General features: G+C 39.0%; 1 protein-coding gene across 1 annotated transcript; it reads left to right on the top strand.

Annotated features, from left to right (window-relative positions):
• The first annotated feature begins 588 nt into the window (after positions 1–588).
• LMO4 (LIM domain only 4) lies at positions 589–19,035 on the top strand. Its single transcript, XM_033916421.1, has 5 exons — positions 589–1,140; positions 3,550–3,788; positions 10,755–10,851; positions 11,207–11,362; positions 18,289–19,035. The coding sequence occupies exons 2-5, from the start codon at positions 3,553–3,555 to the stop codon at positions 18,295–18,297; spliced, it is 498 nt and encodes a 165-aa protein (XP_033772312.1). The 5' UTR covers positions 589–1,140; positions 3,550–3,552; the 3' UTR covers positions 18,298–19,035.
• Positions 19,036–19,468: the final 433 nt, after the last annotated feature.

Genomic DNA, 19,468 nt, shown 5'->3' with positions numbered 1-19,468 from the left:
TGACTGATACCTAATGCCTCACTTAGGCGCATGCCCTGCTCTCTAATAATTGATAACAGGGAAGGAAAGTCGATATGCTAGAAAAAGGGTCATATTGCCTATTAACTGAAGGAGAAATTAGTTTTCTGTGGATCTAGTGCTATGCATGTGAGATGAACTTTGATGCCATAGAACCATAGTCCTGATGTAGTGCTCAGTAAAGGCCGGGGGCCACAATAGATAGGGAGTAATGCAAAGTTATCAGGTCCTTATGGAGAAATGGCTTATTCAAAAAAAACAAAACAAAAAACACCACCACTACTTTCTCCGCGTTCCTTCAAAAGGGTTTTTTTTCCAGTCTTTAGAAATGGGCCCTAGCTTTCAACCACTCGCCTGAAAAAAAAAGTTCTCACATTAATGCGGAAGTGGGGCATCCTGCCCTCCACCCCTGCTCCAGTTACGCTCCCTAAGCCACACACCTGATCTACCGATCCCATCGCTGCATCTCCATCCCACTTTTTCCCTCGCGTCCTCCAGTCTGACTTCCCCCTATGTACGTAAGCACGTCCTTCTCGCATTCTGTCCCTCTGATTGGCTGGAGGTGTTGGTGAGCCCGAGCAAGCTGCTGCGGGATTGGCGGCGGCGGGCGGAGAGCGAGAGAGTAGTTGGGGTTTTGCTCTGTCAGTAACATACGCCTGGATAGAGCCGCGGCGGAGGCAGTAGAAGGTGGAGGAACGCAAGCGGGGGCCTTCGGGCAGTTAAACTCCCGTCGCCGTTTCTTCTCTCGGACAGTTAGTTCAAACGCTCTTCTTTTTTTTTTTTTTCTCCCCCCGAGTGCGAGCTCCGGCGGGGGAGCCTACAGTCGGAGCGGCAGCGACGGCAAGGAGGAGGAACAGTAGCCGAAGCGAAGTTCCTGCGATTTGCGACTGCGGGCGCGCTCGTGTTGGAGAGGAGCGCGAGGGAGGAAGTGAGGAGGGGCGCGAGGGTGCGCTGCTCCCGGAGCTTTCCCAGCGAGCGACCGTCGAGCCGCCGCCTTTTTCGGACTCCGCTGGCGGGGCTGGAGCCAGAGGGGCGCTCCCGACCGAGCCTCGCGGACACCCGGAAGAGGAGCGCGGACCTGCTGGATTCTCCTTTGACTGGCGGAGAGGGGGACACGGCGAGGTAGGCACGCGGCTCTCGCTCGCTCGCGCTCTCTCTCTCTCTCTCTCCCCCTCCCTTTCTCCGCTTTGCACAGCGCGCGCGGATCTCGCAGGAGCTGGAAAGCGGCGGCGGCGGCGGCTCGGGCAGTCACTCTGTACAAAGGGCTGCCTGCCTGTTTCTCCCGCTTCCTCCTTTCTCTCTGCCTTATTTCATCGGAAAGGGGGCTTCCTCCCTCCCCCCCCCTTCGAATTGGAAAATTGCTGCCCGCTTCCCTTTCCGAAGAGAACCTAGCAGGAAGATCGTAGGCACCAGCCTTTGTGCTGCACTCCCCATACCACCCAAATCCAGTCAATCGCCTAACCTAATTAAAAACGAGGCGTGAATTAAGCTTCCATATTTCTTTCTTTTTTTTTTTTTTTTTTGTGCTGCTGATTGCTTGCTCCGTGCTGTCCCTCTCCAGGTCTCTATGAACATAACAGCAGAAATCTTGTGAAAAGGGGGTTATTTTTGCCTGTGGCTGCCGGCTCTATTTTCTGTTCCACAAACTCCTAAGTGGCTCCACTGCATAATTACAAAAAATAAGCTTATTTAAATGAAGTTACCCCCTTCCTCTTTCAACTCTAAATGAAACTTGATGAGACCTTGTCTGTAGTTATCTGGGGGAGAGTCGCTTTTTGGTTAGTCCGTTTGATTCATCTCTCTGATTTAATCAGTATTAAAAGTGGTGTTTGTCTTTTAGAGCTTTGGCTGATGGTGTTGCGTTAGTGTGAGATTTCATTTTTTTTTTTTTTTTAATGCATATTTACCTTTCAGTTGGACATACGGGTAGCTTGGACTTGTTAGAAATTTGAGGCGACGGAAAGCAGTTGTAAAAGGCTCGAGGCAGGAAATGTAAGATGGGGAGGGGATAAAAAAAAACCTGTAACAAAAAGCAAGTCCAGAGGTAGTGCATCAGATAAATCAATTTACATAAAGGTATGATGTGTTCGGATAAATACTCTGCTAATGGCTTTTAGAGTGGCTCTGTTTTTCAAGCTTCAGTGTTAAAAGTCTAATTGGTACAGTTCTAATTCTGGTTTATGTGTTTTCTAAGCAGATGTTCAGGTCACACACATATATCTATATATAATGTATTGAATTTGCCATCGTCTTGCTAGTTGTCAGAAATGCATATAAATCCTACTATGGTCAGGGTTATAAAAAGTTCTTCTCTTTGCTGTTTAGTCTTTAAATGTTTCTTGGTTATCTAGATACACTGCTTGCATAAGCAGTTAAGTTAGCACTTTCTGGTGACAACCAGGCTACTTTTCAATCTTAAATTGTAACCTCCAATTGTTCTAAATCTATCCTTTCATAGTATCAGTGAATGGCACTCTTCTGAAGGAACAAAGCTGTCCTTGATCAGCAATTTAAATGCAGCAGATTAGCGAAACAAAAGTGGAGTGTGTTTGTATAGGAAGTTAACAGGCATCTTAAAAGTTCAGTTCCTTGATCTATTATTCTGGCCACTGCCCTAAATAGAAATGACCATTGATCTTCAGGATGAAATGAGATTCAATGAGAACAACAATAAGAGAAATCGGTTAGTATGGTAGCCAAAACAGCCGTTAAAGGTGTTGAGAAGAACCAGTTTCGCAGGTTCTTGTAGCAGAGAACATTCTTTCTATGAACCTGAACAGCTAACTCTTTACAAGTTCTAAAAGCCAGTTAGAGCTTCCTTTCAATTGACAAAGCTTTGCCTGGAATGAAGGGGGGGGGGGGGGGGGGGGAGGGAGTGCTGCAAGAAGGTAAGGGGGATTAATTCAAGAGTAATTTGAAAGAAATAACTTATGGAAAGGGTGTCGAATGTGTAGAATGCCATCCCAGTAGAGGTGGTCAAGTTGCACTGTGTTTGAATTGAAGAAAGCATTGGACGAGCGCATAAGATTTCTAAGGAAGAGGAAGGGATACTAGATAATGTTGCCTTTCTGCTGTATCTAGTTTGTCTATACATACGGCCTCATTTTCTACGTTTCTATGTCAAATTATAAAAAAATTCTTGTGTTGAGGGATGAAGCTATGGAGTTATCTTCAGTACTGTACCGTTCAGCTTAATTGTTATATTGTGGCATTTAATTGCTTTATGATGGGTTTTTGGCTTTGCAGTGCTAACAGTTGAAGTAGTCTGAATTGGTCCAGAAAGATGGTGCAGAGTGACTGTTCAGTGACTTGATATGAAGTTAGCTGTCAGCTAGCACTGCTAAAACTTTATTTGCATTAATGTAGAAAATACCAGTGTATGCAAGTGGTGGGAGGTGGGGGGAGGGAGGGAGCAAAGGCTACTTATGTGTCACTGTACCAAATCTTAGGTGTAGCTTTTTTTTTTTTTTTTTTAAATGGACCCATGTAGTGACTGAGATATACTGACCGTCAACTTTTTCTGTTTTGCAGACCATGGTGAATCCTGGTAGCGGCTCACAGCCTCCCCCAGTCACTGCTGGCTCCCTCTCCTGGAAAAGGTGTGCAGGCTGTGGAGGCAAGATTGCTGATCGTTTCCTCCTTTATGCCATGGACAGCTACTGGCATAGCAGGTGCCTTAAATGTTCCTGTTGCCAGGCTCAGCTGGGGGAGATTGGCACCTCTTGCTACACTAAGAGCGGCATGATTCTCTGCAGAAATGATTACATCAGGTAAGACACCAGCTGCAGAACTTGCTTGGTTTTATGGAAGCTTTGCATATAGCAGGTGGAAGAGGAGCATGCTTGGGAGAAAGGGAGGAGGTAGAATAGTTGGAGTAAGTAATGAGAAATACCGATTGTGGGGCTCTGTAATGAGTTAAGAGTGATATAATATGAAAAAGGGTTTCTTTAAATTGTGCAGGGCAGACAGTTATGCAGAAAGAACTGCTGCAGTGAAGTCTAAATTATAACTAGGCCTTAGTTTCCTGTTCATATTATTTGAAATTTTAATTGTGCCTCTGTCACTCCTATTGTAAAAGACACATGTTTGTACTTTTAAACCTTGTATATACAGGGTATGTGGGGAAAAAATCCCCCCCCATTAACTGAGCTTAACCTGCCTTTTAAGTGGTTTAAACAAAATATAATTCATACTATTGAGTGCAATCCAAATGGTGACTGATTACTACTGTGCCTAGAACAGCTGATCAGAGATGGTGTAGCTAAAAAAAAAAAAGGTAGCTGTGTAAGTCCACTGGAATCTTAACAGTTTGGGGAAAAGGTGTGCAGCTGTTTTTTGTTTTATTTTTTGAACTATGGAAAAGTTGGCATTCAGGAAAGTTGGTTAGTATCTAACAGATTCCGTTGTCAGATGTGCAGAAGTCTGTTCTGGGGTTTGTTTGTTTTTAAATTTTAGACACAGACACTTGGTTACTGTATTTTTTTTTTTTTTGTAAATCTTTATTGACATTTCAAACTTTATAATGTATACAATTGAAGAATCAGAAAAACTGTATGAAAATACATTTATCACAATTATTAAATTAAACAATTTTGTATCCCCTTATCCTAATTATAAACAATAATATTATATATTATACTATCAATATAATAAAAAAATAATTTTACTCTTCCAAATAAATTCAGTAGCTTGGTTACTGTATGTTGGAAGAAATGGGTCTTTCCAGGTGAACTTGAGCTCTTATTTAATTTGAAAGAAGGATTACATGCCAGTTTGTGTAAATAATTAATATTTAAGTACATGGATGTTGAAACGGAACAACTTCTTGAAGCATTCATTAACTGAAAAACTAAAATAAATAAATCCCTTGCTTGTGTCTACAGAAATTGCACCGTGTTTTGAGAATATATATTTTTTTCCATTTTGATGTAAATACCAAAAGCTGTCGTATTTTCTTGTTGCTAACGTTTCTCTAAAAGCTGTTTCATTTATTTACTTGTTTTAAAGCACTGTTGCCAAGAGCTGGTATAAATCTCAAGTTTGTTTCCTTTGGAGAGAGTGGTGCCTCTTGATATGGTGAAATAGTATATCCTGGTGTTCTGTACTGAATTTCTGAGGATTGTTATATTTCAGTTTTAAAATGACTAGGTTATTTGAATGTAACTTTTGTTCTACTTGTACACTCAACTTGGTTGCAGAAAAGAATTGTGAGTGCAATAATTTCTTGTAAGGTTTTTTTTTTTTTTTTTTTTAAATATTTTTTGGCTTTTTTAAAGAATCAGATATTAGAAATCTCAGCATACAGAGGTTGGTGGTAACAGTTTCTGGTCATGCAAGAAGTCATGCAAGTTTGACAGAATTTTAATTAAATAGCGCAGAATGTAGGGAAGAAGCAGCATTTTGTGTGAAGTGGGGAGAAATTGACACCACTGTTACGTACTACAGTATATGACACAGACTCATCTTGCAACAAATGCCATCAAAAACCTTCACTTCTGGTTACTACCAATTAAAAAGAATATTTAGTCTCTGTATCAGCCATGCACTTGTAGGCAAGCATTCTTTGCTCTTTGAAACAGAGAAACAAATGTATTGATAAAGCAGTTTGTAATGCTGCTGTTCTGAGCTTTGGTTTGGGGCTGTACGTCTCTGTCCATGTAAGGAAATAGTATGACAGGAAATGAGTTTATAGTAACTCAGTTATCTGGTCTTCCACAATGTCTTACTGTAGTTCTGGATAGATGTTTGGGTTTATTTTAACCCAGCCCTATAGATGCTAGTTTCTTACTTTTTTTTTTTTTTTTTTCTATGAGCCTTTTCCCAACAATTACCTACCTCCCTACCTCTTTGAACTTCTTTAATGAAATGAAAATACATTAAACGATGCAGCTCTAGAATATTATGATTCAGGGTCATTTCAATCATGAATAATAATTTTAAAGTAGAATCGCTGATTCTGAAAAATATGCCACCAGCCTAGATCATAAACTTGTTAGACGTATAGAGTTTATGTTTAACACTGCAGTGATGAGGGCTAGGGTTTTGTTTTGTGTTTTGCAGAGAGCCTTATAGATAGGGTTAAGAGCTGCAGCTTCTTTCATTTAAATCCAAAAGGGGGAGGGAGTCTTTCTGTTCCATTAATGAGAGTGCTTTCAGTGGGAGACTGACATGCAACTCTTAGAACCCTAGATTCAAGATAAACCATCCTGACAGTGAATCCACACAATTAAAACCTTTAATTAGTGGCTCCTCCATTTTCCCTTAGTCCTGATAGGTTTTATCTAATGAGATCTGGGCCCTGGCTTAGATCTGCTCGCAATGACGTGTCTGAAATGAATGAGAGCTGCATTGCAAACAAAACATTTAATTAACAAAATTGGCCTGTAAGAGAGGGGATTATTAACCAGAGCCAGGGTGGTTGGTTCTTAAAGGGACAGAATTGAGCAGTAAGGGAAATGACTCAGGTTTGTAATATGATTTGATTATTATTATTATTTTTTTTTTTGTCTAAGAGCTTTTGATTTTTCTTTCTTTGCTATTGCTAATGGCCACAGGTGTTTTAGATTTTTATTTGTAGCTCTGCAAAGATATTATGGTGCACTGAAAAATCCTCCCCTAATGTTTTGCTATTGGCAGGCAATCCTACATGTCTCCTGCATGTTTCTTTGCACTTGTGAGCTCATTGCCAGGAATTTTTTCTCTGGATCACAACCCATGGTACATACTAACATGCAAGGAATTCTGGGTCCTTTGACACATTCAGATTGCTGGAGGTGGTTGCACTTCTGGCATCTCTTGACTTAGTGGTTGCTGCAGGTCTCGGCAATCGACATTTTCACTGTTGTGGTTTTATAAAAGGAGCTGAAGAGACGCCATGCAGAGTTCATTTCCCTAGTAATCAACAGCAAGCTGCTATATTCAGGGAATGCTGTCCCTTTAATTGAACTGGCTAGGTAATTAAATGGCGTTTTTCCAATAGGACGTGCTAGGTAAATCTAATAGTTGGTTATTTAATATCACTTTGAAGTCTGCCCACTCAAGCACAATGACAGCACAGGAGCATGTGAACTATTAGCTAGGAAAAAAAAAAAAAAAACTCGGGTTCTCAAAAATTAATTAAATCGCATGCAATTTAGGGGGAACGTTTATCTTGATTTGTCATAACAGAATTAATTCAAGGCCTCCAATTCACTTGGGGGCAGATCTGTTACTCTGAATTAACCAAGCGTAATTTGGTTGATATTCTTCCCTCCCCTCCCCCCCTTCCCTGTGAAGCACTTCCCATTATGCAGAGCTCCCTTCTAAGTATCAATAGCTTCTGGTGCTTTTAAGGTGCTCAGGCTCCAGTTTTTCTGAAGTACCTTTAATGGAGTTGGCTCCAGGCATCATTTCTGTGCTGCATTTCTTTCTAATGTTTTAATAGAGAGAGTGGAAAATTCATACTAAATCCTGATGAAAAACCAGTTTGTCCTTTATCTGTAGTGTATATGCACTTTTTTTCCTTAGTTTTATAGGCTTTGTCAATGATAGAGATAGTACGGTCTTTTTTTTATTTTTTTACCTGGACAAAGTGTTTATGTAGCACATCTTCATACAGGCCCAGTCATAACAAGAAAATACTGTATATATTTCCTTGTCAACTAAAATTGAGCTGCAGCTGAGCAAGTCCATACTTGCAAGGTTGATAAAATGGAGTAGGTTATAGAGGTCTTAACTTTTTTTTTGCTTATTACTCAAAACATACCAGTTACTAAATACCTCAGGAATTCACAAAAAGACTAACTTAACATACATGGGAGGATTTTTGCCATATAAGGAGTCTCTTGATGTTTGTGATTGCCTTACACAAATGCTGAAATATTAACGACCTTCATGGGCTGAGGACCCAAAGAGGAAACTGAAACCGATTCTGTCATCACAATTAGTGTCCCCTGGCTTTAATTAGCCCGTCCTGTAGTATCTCTCCCCATTGCTGGAATTAAAGAGGAAAAAAAAAAAAGCCCATTAAAGTCCAGCCTGAGACTGATAGCTACTTAATTGAGCACCTAAAGCCTGGAGCCTTTTAAATCAAACAGTGTCCTGGACAGTCCCTGCTTAGATAATTAACTCTGGCTTCATTCAAAGGATGTGAAAACATAACTTTTCAGAGCAGAGGTAGTGTTACAGTGGTGGCCTTGATCACTGATTTAGATTTGCAGCCTTCATTTTTAATGTTAGGTGTTCAGAAAAGGCTTTAAGTTGATATTGCTTACGTTTACCAGAACACATTTAATTTGTTCATGCATTTTTTGTATGTTTTTTACATGTAGAGATTTTTAAAATTTAAATGTTACAAAACAAGTAACAGGGAAAAGGAAAGAAAAAGAAAATCCATATCCATATTATTTCTTACAAACCCACATCAAGGTTAACTTAGAAGGTTCAATTACCAAAACAAAACAGATATCACACAATATATGTGTAGATAATTTATATTGCATTTCATTTCTCCACCCTCCCTCCCCAACATATATATTGTGAAACTTTTTTGTTATAATTTAGTAGATACAGTACATAACCCATAAATTATTCTCATGACAAGAAATATTCTCTGATTTACAGGGTAGTAGTTTATCTGTCCCAACTGCACAAATGGGTGCGTCTCTTATGGGAGAGATGATTTTTTTTGCACAAACCTTATATTAGCATTTTAATGGTAATTCTTCTTTGGCCCATGCATACTGCTGGCTGCTTTTTTAAACATACTGTATGTTGACTTCTTGTTTTCTGTAAGTTAGTTTTACCACCCATATTCCCTCATCTATATTCACCAAGTCCCCTTCCTAGAAACCTGATGCACAACAGTAGAAAAGTGTTTGGGATTTCATACTACTTGTAAAAAGCATGAACATTTCCAGATATTTTTTTTTTTTTGGGGGGTGGGGGTGGTTTCCCTTCATACCCAGATTTCACCAGTTTTTTCTTAAAAGGTCTGATATGCACTGTGATGTATTGGGCATACCTGGCAACTAGTCAGATGTGTATGGAACACAACTGTGAGTTTATAGGCATGGTAGAAGTGCTGCAGGACAGGGAGGAGGGAAACAATTGCAAGGCAGACTAGTTGGGAGCTACATTAGCTCAGCCCAGCCGTCTGTATAACTAACCCCTTGGATTCTGCAGAAATGTGTCGCTGTGTGATCGTGGATCTCAGACTAATTAGTTTTGAAATGGAGTTTTGATTGAACACTTCAAATCGATGTTGCTGCAAAATTTGTTTCTTAGGCTTCCTATTAAAAGCCATCTTAAGGGTCAGTTTTACTACTGTGCCTCTCGTTCAGTCAATACATTTAATAACAACTTACAGGCTACTTTCAATAAAGTGGCGACAGCAAATTAGTAGTTTGAACATGACAAGCTGCTTCTCCAAGATCAGAGACGGAAAACTGCGAGCAATTAATATTATTTTTCTGCAAAATAAGCTCACCAGCAGACTTTTTTTTTTTTTTTTTTTTAGATTTAGGGGGAAAAGGGGGGATATACAGACAATCTGTCTTAATTTGATTGGGAAGGAAACTTACAAAATTAGTACTCTTAATGAATACTGATATTATCCTCCTTTTCCTGACCTCCTATACCCCTCCCCCACAATAAGTGGTACAATTTATTCTTTTCACCATAAATTCATTTGTGAATTCTTCCCTCCCCACCATCACTTCATAAAAAATGTTGGTGCTGTTTGAAACATGCAAAGGCTCCATCCTAAATTTAGCTAGCACTCTGTCAAAAGATACAAGTTTAGTATTGAAATAGTAATGCGCCACATCAGTGTGTTTGCCTTTTAAACACAGATATTTAAAGAATTATGTATAATGTTTTTCTTCACTCTGGCCCGCCTTCCTTCACCTCCCCCCTTCCTCCCCTCCCCATTGGCAGATGTTGTGGTCTCATTTGATTGCATAGGAAAACTGCAGTGATACAGCAAACACCCAGAGAGATATGATGACAAATGGGTCCAGATCCCGGTAAATTACTTTCTGCTCAAATCGAAATTTCATTCAGTTTGTTGCTAGCAGAGATGAAGTAATCTAAATTGTGGACTCAGGAGCAGATAGCGGGAAGTTGGAGCAAGCATTTCATTATCGGGAGAGAGAGGAGGTTAGGATGAAAGAGATGAGCAGAGGCAAATCTAAAGTGTTGACACCATGATTGAAAAGGTTAACCCATACACATTATATATCAACCTGGATAGCAGAGAGTTTCTAATGGAAACTCTGCACTGATGGAGGTTTACTGTAGTTTCAATACACCGAGCATGATGTCTTCTTCGATATACAATCAAATCCTCTTAACCCTTTTGATGACTCATATCTTGAGATATGATTAAAGTACAGGAAGAGTTGTTCATATAATTTCAAGGACACAGTGCATTTAAACTCCAGTCATGAATTGTATCTTTTTATGATGAACACAGAAATCTGATAAAATGTGTGTAGAACAAAATTGTTCTGTATTTGCAATAGGTGTAAGTCGTGTTTTTGATTAAATCTTGTACTTCAGTTCAGGGAACATAGCCCTATTTACTGCCTACGTGGAGGAAAAAAATGGGTTTCATTCGGTATGTTTGGAAGGGGGAGGAAGCTCATCAGATGAGTACAGAAACCTTATTCTCTGTTATGTTAAACTTTTGCCACATTATAATGAGTCTTCTGCCCTAAATGATCACACTTCACCTTTCTTTTTTTTTTCCATTGCAGGTTATTTGGTAACAGTGGTGCATGCAGCGCTTGTGGACAGTCTATTCCAGCCAGTGAGCTGGTGATGAGGGCACAAGGCAATGTCTATCACCTTAAGGTAACATTATGACCGCCTCTAAATGAGAGGGGTGATTTTCATTGTTCATGTTTCTTCTTTCCACCTTAGTAAAGCTCTCATATTTTGTATACAAGTGATTCATTTGTGAAACAGGTAAATGAAAGGACATGGACATAGGCTTTTCTGCTTGCATCTGTGTATATTCTTAGGTTCTGTGAATCGCAATAATCTCTCTGTAGTAGTGTCTCCATAATTTGGGAGCTGTACGCTTCATTTGTTTTGTGTATTTTGACAAATTCTGTTAAGAGCACATAACATACTGATGCCAAGTTCTCATTTGTCTGCCTCAATGTGTGTCTCTTTTTTTTTTTTTTTTTTCCTCTCTCTCTTTCAGTGTTTCACATGCTCTACCTGCCGGAATCGCCTGGTCCCAGGAGATAGGTTTCACTACATCAATGGCAGTTTATTTTGTGAACATGATAGACCTACAGCCCTCATCAATGGCCATTTGAATTCACTTCAGAGCAACCCACTACTGCCAGACCAGAAGGTGAGTACTCTGCTGCTAAATGAAAGAGCTCATTATATATTCCTAAAATGTACTCTTTACCTCCTGTAGCTGCTTTTGTTGTTGAAGATACAATTTAGATCCTATGCATATATTCTGGTTGTGGAGGAACACCCTAGCGGTTAGAGCAACAGGTTGAGAATCCTGCTTCTTCCACGAACAACCCTTTTGTCCTTGAGGAAAATCACTTCACCCTCCATTGCTTTGGATGCAAACTTAGGACTCCTTTTACAAAATTGCAGTAGTGACTGCTGCTACGGTAATTGCCAATGGCCATTAGGGGGGGGGGTTAAATTTTAAGCCCTTGGGTAGGGAAATAAAATTGGGTGTAGCAGGTAATTTGCCTTGAGCTTAGATTTGAAGGAGAGTGATTATTAAAATTCAAAACATTTTCCACTTCACTCTGCTTTGTATGTGTGTATAATATGACAAGAGCGGTCACTTGTACACAGTGTCATGTGTGGTGAAAACGATTTTAGAATCTGTACCTACTTTAATGTGTTACAATTTATTTTAACATATTACAGTACTTTAATACTGTTGTATTGATTACCCGCAAACCTGATTTAACATGCAATACTTTTACTCAAGTATTGCTCAATTCATCTCTGTTTTGAGAGTCAAATATGTCCTTTATCCAATTTGGCTATGTCCAAAAACCACGAGCACAACAAACCAATGCAGTTTCGAAAAGTAGGGAGGATGGTGAGTTCAGAGTCAAAATTCTGATCAGCTGTTGTGCCACGGCTTCCTTGGTTTGGGATCATTTTTAGACCTGTTTTAATCTTTTTTTAAGTTGTATACCTGAGAAGTGAGTGTAGTTTGATAACTGCTCTGCCTAATTTGTAACAATTCCTGTCAGCTGTTAACACTGACTGCTCACTCCACAATGGCCTAGGAAAAAAAGCAAATGCATGACTCTTGCACATAATTTTATACACATCATATTTCATACTGATTATGTATTGATGACATTGATTCATTTACTCTTTACAGCACCACTTGCATGGATATTAAATCTTATTGACCACAGATGAATTTTAATTTCAGATTGGCAATAGATTTTTCCATCAGCTCTGATAGTATATTTGACTTTTTCATCATTAAGCTAGGCAATTGCACAGTACTGAGTTATTGCAGTGAAACAAAAGTGCACACTTCAGTTGGTAATTCTCTATAGATTTACAACAGGAACTTCATTAATGTCTGTTGTAAAGATCACAAAGAATAACATTTGTCTGCATTTTTTTTTTCATCTTTGTTCCAAACTGCTGAATTTATTTGCATTCTGCTTTTGTTCTGTATTTTTGCTTCTAGTATAGTTGGAGCTAGGGATGCAATCTGGCTCAATGAGCCATCACTTGCAACTACTCGGGCAGTGCTATTTTCCTTCCCAGTCCAGTTTTAGTCCATTCATTAGTGAGTGTCCAGCTGCTAGGTCAGTGGCTTAGCCAGAGGAATTTTTTTTGTTTTTGGTGGTTTTTTTTTGGTGGGGTTGCAAAATATAGAAGTGTGAAAGAAGTTTATATATATATTTTTTTCACTTCTCTGTCCCCTTGGACTCTTTGTTTTAACTTCTCTTGTGCTCTTTTCTGTCTAGCCATCTTGCTCACTTTCTCATCCTCATTCCAGCTCTCCCTTTCCCTGACCCGTTTATTTTTTTGCTCCCCCATCTAGGACCCTTCATCAGTGCTTTCCCCCATTTCCAGGACTCTTCAGTTACCCTACCCGAATAGGGGGAAAGCAGCAATAGTGCTTGTCCGTTTCTTTGCTTTGCTGACATTCAGCCCCACACAGGTCTTGTGTTGCAGAACCTGCTGGCTTGTGCACATAAGGTTTGTGCTCCAAAGGAGGAGGAGGAATCAGGAGGTCGCATATAAGTGCTGCCATTGCTTCTCTTAATGTAGATATTGAGGAAAGATGTGCTGGAGGGGTCTGGGCTCATACTCCTATGCTAGATATAGCTGCTGTACAAGGACTAGCATGTTTCTTCTCTTTTCTTGGTGCTGTGAGCATTTTTAGCCTCAGCTGACCTGAGTTAAAATTTCTGGCCAAATTTGGACCATAACTATTAATCTGTAGATAAATTAGTACAGAATAGCTGCCATTTTTTTCTGTATAGCCCAGCTCAGTCTTCTTGTTAACCTGTAAATTGCAGCAATGCATTACTTAAATCATTTTTGTATCCAGTTTCTTCTTAGCTTCTTTTTAAACACAAGAATCTAAACTCTTCTGTTAATCAAGTTAACCAGGTAAATTATGTCTTAAGTATAAGCATCTTAATGACTTGTTATGCATAACTATTTTCAATCTGTGTAAAAGTAAAATTGCATTTGATTTGCACAGCGATGAATATTAATAAAAGATGAGTTTAGCATAGGGTATAAGCGGCAAATTTTTTTTCTCTGGGAACGGATATTTAAAGAACAGCTTTTGTGCACAGATAGGCACCTAAATGTTGGATTGAAACCACAAAATAATGGGTTAGAATATGAAAAATTAACATGAAGAGCTTTATGACTAAGCACTGCATATTTTTAAACAATTTTTTTGCCACAGAATATGGTAAAATTGTTGAAGTTGATTAAACTTAACCTTTGTCTTTGAGGAGAGATCAATAATTAGCTTTGCAAAGTTAAACAATAAAGCTGAGTTGTAAGTTCAAGAACTCCTTTGCAAGTTGCCAGATGTAGAGCAGTATCTTTCAGTTTGTTTTTGCATGATAGGCACTTACAATCCGCGTGCTACCTATATCTTATTTGCAACTTTACTTTGACTGCTCTTTCTTAAGAATTACCATATTGAATTTTTAAGAACCAACATAATAGATCATAAAATTGGCAGTTTTAAAAAATTATAATTGTGTTTCATTTTCTGAGGGGGCATTTTTAATTTAAAAGTTTCTGAAAATGCCTTATACTTAATCGCTCCCATTACATTGAGTTTAAGTAAATTGAAGTGCTGTTGAGATAATCCTTACATGCCTGCCATGCATGGGGCTCATGTAAAGCATGAATATAACATGAGCAGCTGAGAGTGAACTAGTGAGAAAATGGAGAAAACAAAAGTCATGGCCACAGCAGAGACGCGTCTTAATTTCATAAAGTGTGAAACTAGAGGATAAAATTACCCCCGAAGATTATACTCAAGAGTTAGCACTTTGACCAAATCCATATGCAAAATGAATTTTGAAGACTCCAAACACATTCTATTTTGCATCTCTTTTGAACTGCTTATTTTAAAATTTCTATTCCACTTAAAATCTAAGCGGACTACATTAAGGCACAAACAGAAGCTCTTACATGCAAATAACATAAGCAACATGTCATCCATCACATCTTTCTTCTACTTTCAGAATATCTAATTGCATACATCTCATATAGAAAGAGTATACCACATTAATAAAATGCCTGTACAAATAAATGAGTTTTCAGTTCTTTCCTGAAAGATTTGTGTGCAGTGGCATAGTGAGGGTAAGTGACACCCGGGTTGGTTGGAGCAAGAGCGCAATGGTAAATACAAAAGAAAAACAGTGTCCAATATAATATCGCAAAGTATCATAAAGTACTGGACTTCTGTCATCTGTAAGGCACTTCTGCCTAGTTGAAAGAGAAATGAGACTTCCTAGATACAGACACCTCGTAGAAGCCTGCTCGAGTGGGGAGCCAAGAGAATGCTTTCTGGTTTAAGTGACATGGCTTGCTCATGTGGTGTCATTCCTTATTCCAGTAATGGTTCATCGTTTATTTCTTTGATAAGCATCCGTTCATTCAGTTCTCAAACGCGGGTATGAATTAATGGCCTAATTTTAGAACTTTTGGTGGTACATTGCACCCATTCAAAGAATATATCGGGTCCCGTGGAGCTTGATTTGTTGAAATCTATAGTAACATGGAAATCGGAAGTTTTTGTGAAGATGATGTTTGAATTTATTCCATGATGTGGTAATGGGCGTTTCAGTGGGGTATTGGGGAAGGTTTTTAGTTGATTTTATGATTAAGTATAAATCATACCATCAGGTTTTCCCAGGTGATGTTGTGTAGTTGGAGTATAGTTCTACATTTCTAGTTCTAAGTACAGTAGGGCCCCCTATCCGTGGGTAATAATAGGTTCCAAGACCTATCATGGATACGTGAAACCTTGGATTATAGCGAACGTTATCATGCAGTTTATCATGGCCCAAAAACTGAGGGCTCCCCCCACACTCTGCCCCACCTTCTTCACAGCCCCCCCCCCAAGAATACCTCCTCAAATCTCCTGCATGCTGCTTACGCCGGCCTGAGCTCCCTTCCGAGGCCACTTCTTGGCTCTGCGACCCAGGTGTGACCTCGGAAGGAGGGAGCTCAGGCTGATACGAGCAGCATGCAGGATATTCTTGGCTGCCAGCAAAGATTTGAGGAGGTACGCTGGGGGGCTGTGGGCATGGTGGGGTAGAGTGTGGGGGCAGTGCCTGATGTTTAGTGGCAGGGGGCTGTTTTTTAAATCTATATTTTAAATGTCTTCTATAACAATTTAAATTTGACCTCTTTGTAACTATTGCTGCACTGTATTTGTCTTTTGGCGTCAAATACAGTTCAAAATACAAAAAAAGCTACATTGCAAATTGCATGCATAAGTGAACTATCAAAATTCATGTTTTGAGCTACTGGTGGGTGCAATACAGATGAAATGGGATAGTCTATCATAAGGATATGGGGGGGGGGGGGGGGTAAGGAAATTTGTCCCTTTCTATGTAGGAGTGAAACCTTGGTAAGGGCATAAAAAACTTCCTACTTTCTCTTCCTACTTTATAAATTTCATGAAATAATGGTTGTTCAGTGCATTACTGTACTACACGGCATATGGGCCGTTTCTGTCTGATATGATCATTTTTAACATAAGTGATGGTGTATGAACGGACGGATCTTGCACAGATAAGTGTGGTGGTTTTCTCAGCAATCACAATATATATGATTTGTTCATTTGTATTACTCAGAGCCTTGGTAGCGACTAAGAAATTGGAGGTATTTTGTGCCATTGAGGTGTCTATGCCCTGTGATGTCTACCGCCTGATCTCTGTAGGGTAGAGGTGGGGCTTTGAGGCTTTTTCCTCCAATTCATGTTCTCAGTGGGGCTAAGAGCTAAAAAAAAAAAAAAAGATCCTGTGTTGTTTGGAATTTTTGGGAACAGGGTTTACTTGAAACCATTTCCCTTATGTGGTATTGTACACAAGTTTGTTCTTTTTAGGCATTAGTAGAAGTGTTGGTTATAATAGTCTCTTGGATTTCTACTTTCTTGAGTTTTTTGTTTTGCTAGACCAGGGGTAGGCAATTCCAGTCCTCGAGAGCCGGAGCCAGATCAGGTTTTCAGGATGTCCACAATAAATATGCATGAGATAGATTTGCATCTCGAGGAGGCAGTGCATGCAAATCCATCTCATACATATTCATTGTGGATATCCTGAAGACCTGGCTCCGGCTTTTGAGGACCGGAGTTGCCTACCCCTGTGCTAGATCATTTGTACAGCTTTAGGGGCATATACGTTCATTTGTTACAGTTGATTAATTGCTGTTCAGGTAAGTTTTTTGGGGGGGGGATAGAGAAAACTCTAAAATCCAGCAGTGTTTTTTAGGCTTTTAATTCTCTCTAGCTACTATTAAGTTGTGAATAAGGTATGAGTGTGTTCATTTCACAGTAGCTGTATAAAGAGTTTTTGGCTTATATATCACTCGGCGATTCTATTGTAGTTACATAATTGGTGTTGTCTGTGTCCATAGCAGAGGACATTTGATGCTCATTTATTAAATACGCTTGCTGGTTGCTCCCTAATCTCTTTGTTCTGGACAGACAAATTACCTTTCCCACACTGAGCTTCAACTCTGGGGAATTAAGCCTCCAAGCCACCACCACTTTAATTAGCTGGAAAGTGGGGGGTTGCAGTTACTAATAGACCTCAGGCTTTTAGTAACTTAAAGGGTGAACAGAGAACTTCCTGGGAAGCTCAAAATGCCATTTAAACCCCCCTCCCAAATCTAATATACTTCATTTTGGTAATTGCAAACAGATTGCGTTTGAAGGCTGATTTATCTACCTATTTTTTTTTTTTAATCCATCCAGCTAGACACTTTAATTTTCAGAATTCATTAACATATCAGCATGAAAGCACATGCTTAACTTTTTATATACTCGAGGGGTAATTCTGTACAGGTTTGTCCATATGTAGAATATGTCTTGCACTCAAGCTTGTAGCCTAATCATGTGTGTAAATACATGATGTCAAGGTTTATATGCAACATGTAGATTTATTCAGGGGTATAGTTTGTAACTCTGCCAAGTTTTGCCCAGTGTGTATGCATATTTCATGAAATATGCATATATGTACATGCACACTTAACACATTTTTGAGCAAGTGTAAATTTGTGCTACATTGGGGGGCAAGGGCAGATCATTGTGCCTATTTTGCCTTTTATAAAATATGCATTTTTGGTTTTATTTTTGACCATGGCATCATGTTATAAAATTACACAATTAAGTATATAGCTAGTTAGGGATTTTACATTTTGAAAAACTTTTTATGCCATCCAAGGTTTGCATAGGTATTTTATGGTATCCAAGGCTTGCATAGGTTTAATGGGAATTGCATGTAGAAGAACTCAGATGGGGATAGTTTTGAGTTCTTTTACTATGTTTAAAAAACATTACGTGCTTCTCTAGAAACTGTTCTGAGCTCCGGATACTCTGTGCATTTGTTTGTAAAGTTCCTCACCTTTTCTTTCTAAAAACAGTATGCAGTGATGTCTGTTTAGTGGGTCAGGATGTGGGAAACAATTCCTAATTAGGAAAGTCTTAAATGATTAGCAAATAACATGGTGTTTTGTCCTTATATTTTCTGTGTTACTCAGCATTGAATATTTTGTTTTTCTTTACAGGTCTGTTAAAAAGGCCAGAATAATGCAGAATGTGTGCCTTCATCTCAAATTTTGTTCATCACAGATGGATCCCATATGTCTCCAGTAGACAAGTCACTTTTGTAGCTAGCACCTGTGCCAGCTTCATGCCATTGCACCTTCTTTGGTCTTGATTTCCCTTCCTACATTTATTGGTGTATTACAATGACTGAAGACACATTAAGGACTCCATGAACCTGGGCTAATAGGAGACTAGAGAAAATGGAAATTAAAGCAAGAAAAAATTCAGGACACTTTTGTTCAGAAGGTTCTTGGGATGGGGGGTGGGGGATATGACAAATGAAGCTAATTAAAAGAAGCATTCAAATGTGCTTTCTACCCTCGTTAACAATTAGCAGGGCACTGGCTGGTGTTTGTACCCTGTGTTCTACCTTAACAACATTCTATTTGCTCTCTATATACCTAGGTGTTGTAAGGAAACGTTTCAGTCAACCTGAAACTTAAGAAAGAGAGATGTGGCTTTTGTGGTATCCTATCACAAACACTCTTAATGTATCTCTGTACAATACAATGTATGTATGCATGTAAGTGTTTTTTGTCCTAATGTTGCTACTTCCCATGGCAAAACAAACCAGATCTGGCTCAGTGTAGCTCTTGTGTAGAGATTTTCACCTACTTGCTGAATGAAGAAGAATCTTTATTTGTGATATTTTCAGAGACATTTGCTCTAGTATGGTGTATTTAAATAATAAAAAATTTTAAAAGAAATGCCTCTGCTTTGAATGTGTTGATTTTTCTATGTTCCAATAGACTTTACAAGTCACAAGTTTTTATCAACGATTCTTAATTTGTATATATACCAACACCTTGTTTAGCAATGAGGACTCTTGTAGCTTCAAATCTTGTGGGCTTCAATATTTCTTAAATGCTGGTAAGATAAAACGTGCCCTCTGTTTTTTTTTAAACTGATAATTTCTATAGTGCAGTGCCGTACATTAAAAGATTCAAGAGATGGACTCTGCTCTGTAGAACTTCCACAATGCAGTTTCTCTGCTATTCTTAGGAAATCGGTTGAAAGCCTGTTTTGAGGGGTGTTATGATTTTAACAGAGTTAATAACACACATAAGTTAGATTTCCATTTAGGAACTATGAACATTAGAATGTGGCTTATTGTGCCTAATATGAAATTACCAGAACAAG

The sequence above is a fragment of the Geotrypetes seraphini genome, chromosome 12 (genome assembly GCF_902459505.1).
Source record: "Geotrypetes seraphini chromosome 12, aGeoSer1.1, whole genome shotgun sequence".
NCBI classification, from domain to species: Eukaryota; Metazoa; Chordata; class Amphibia; order Gymnophiona; family Dermophiidae; genus Geotrypetes; species Geotrypetes seraphini.
This window is presented reverse-complemented; position numbering and strand designations above follow the sequence as displayed.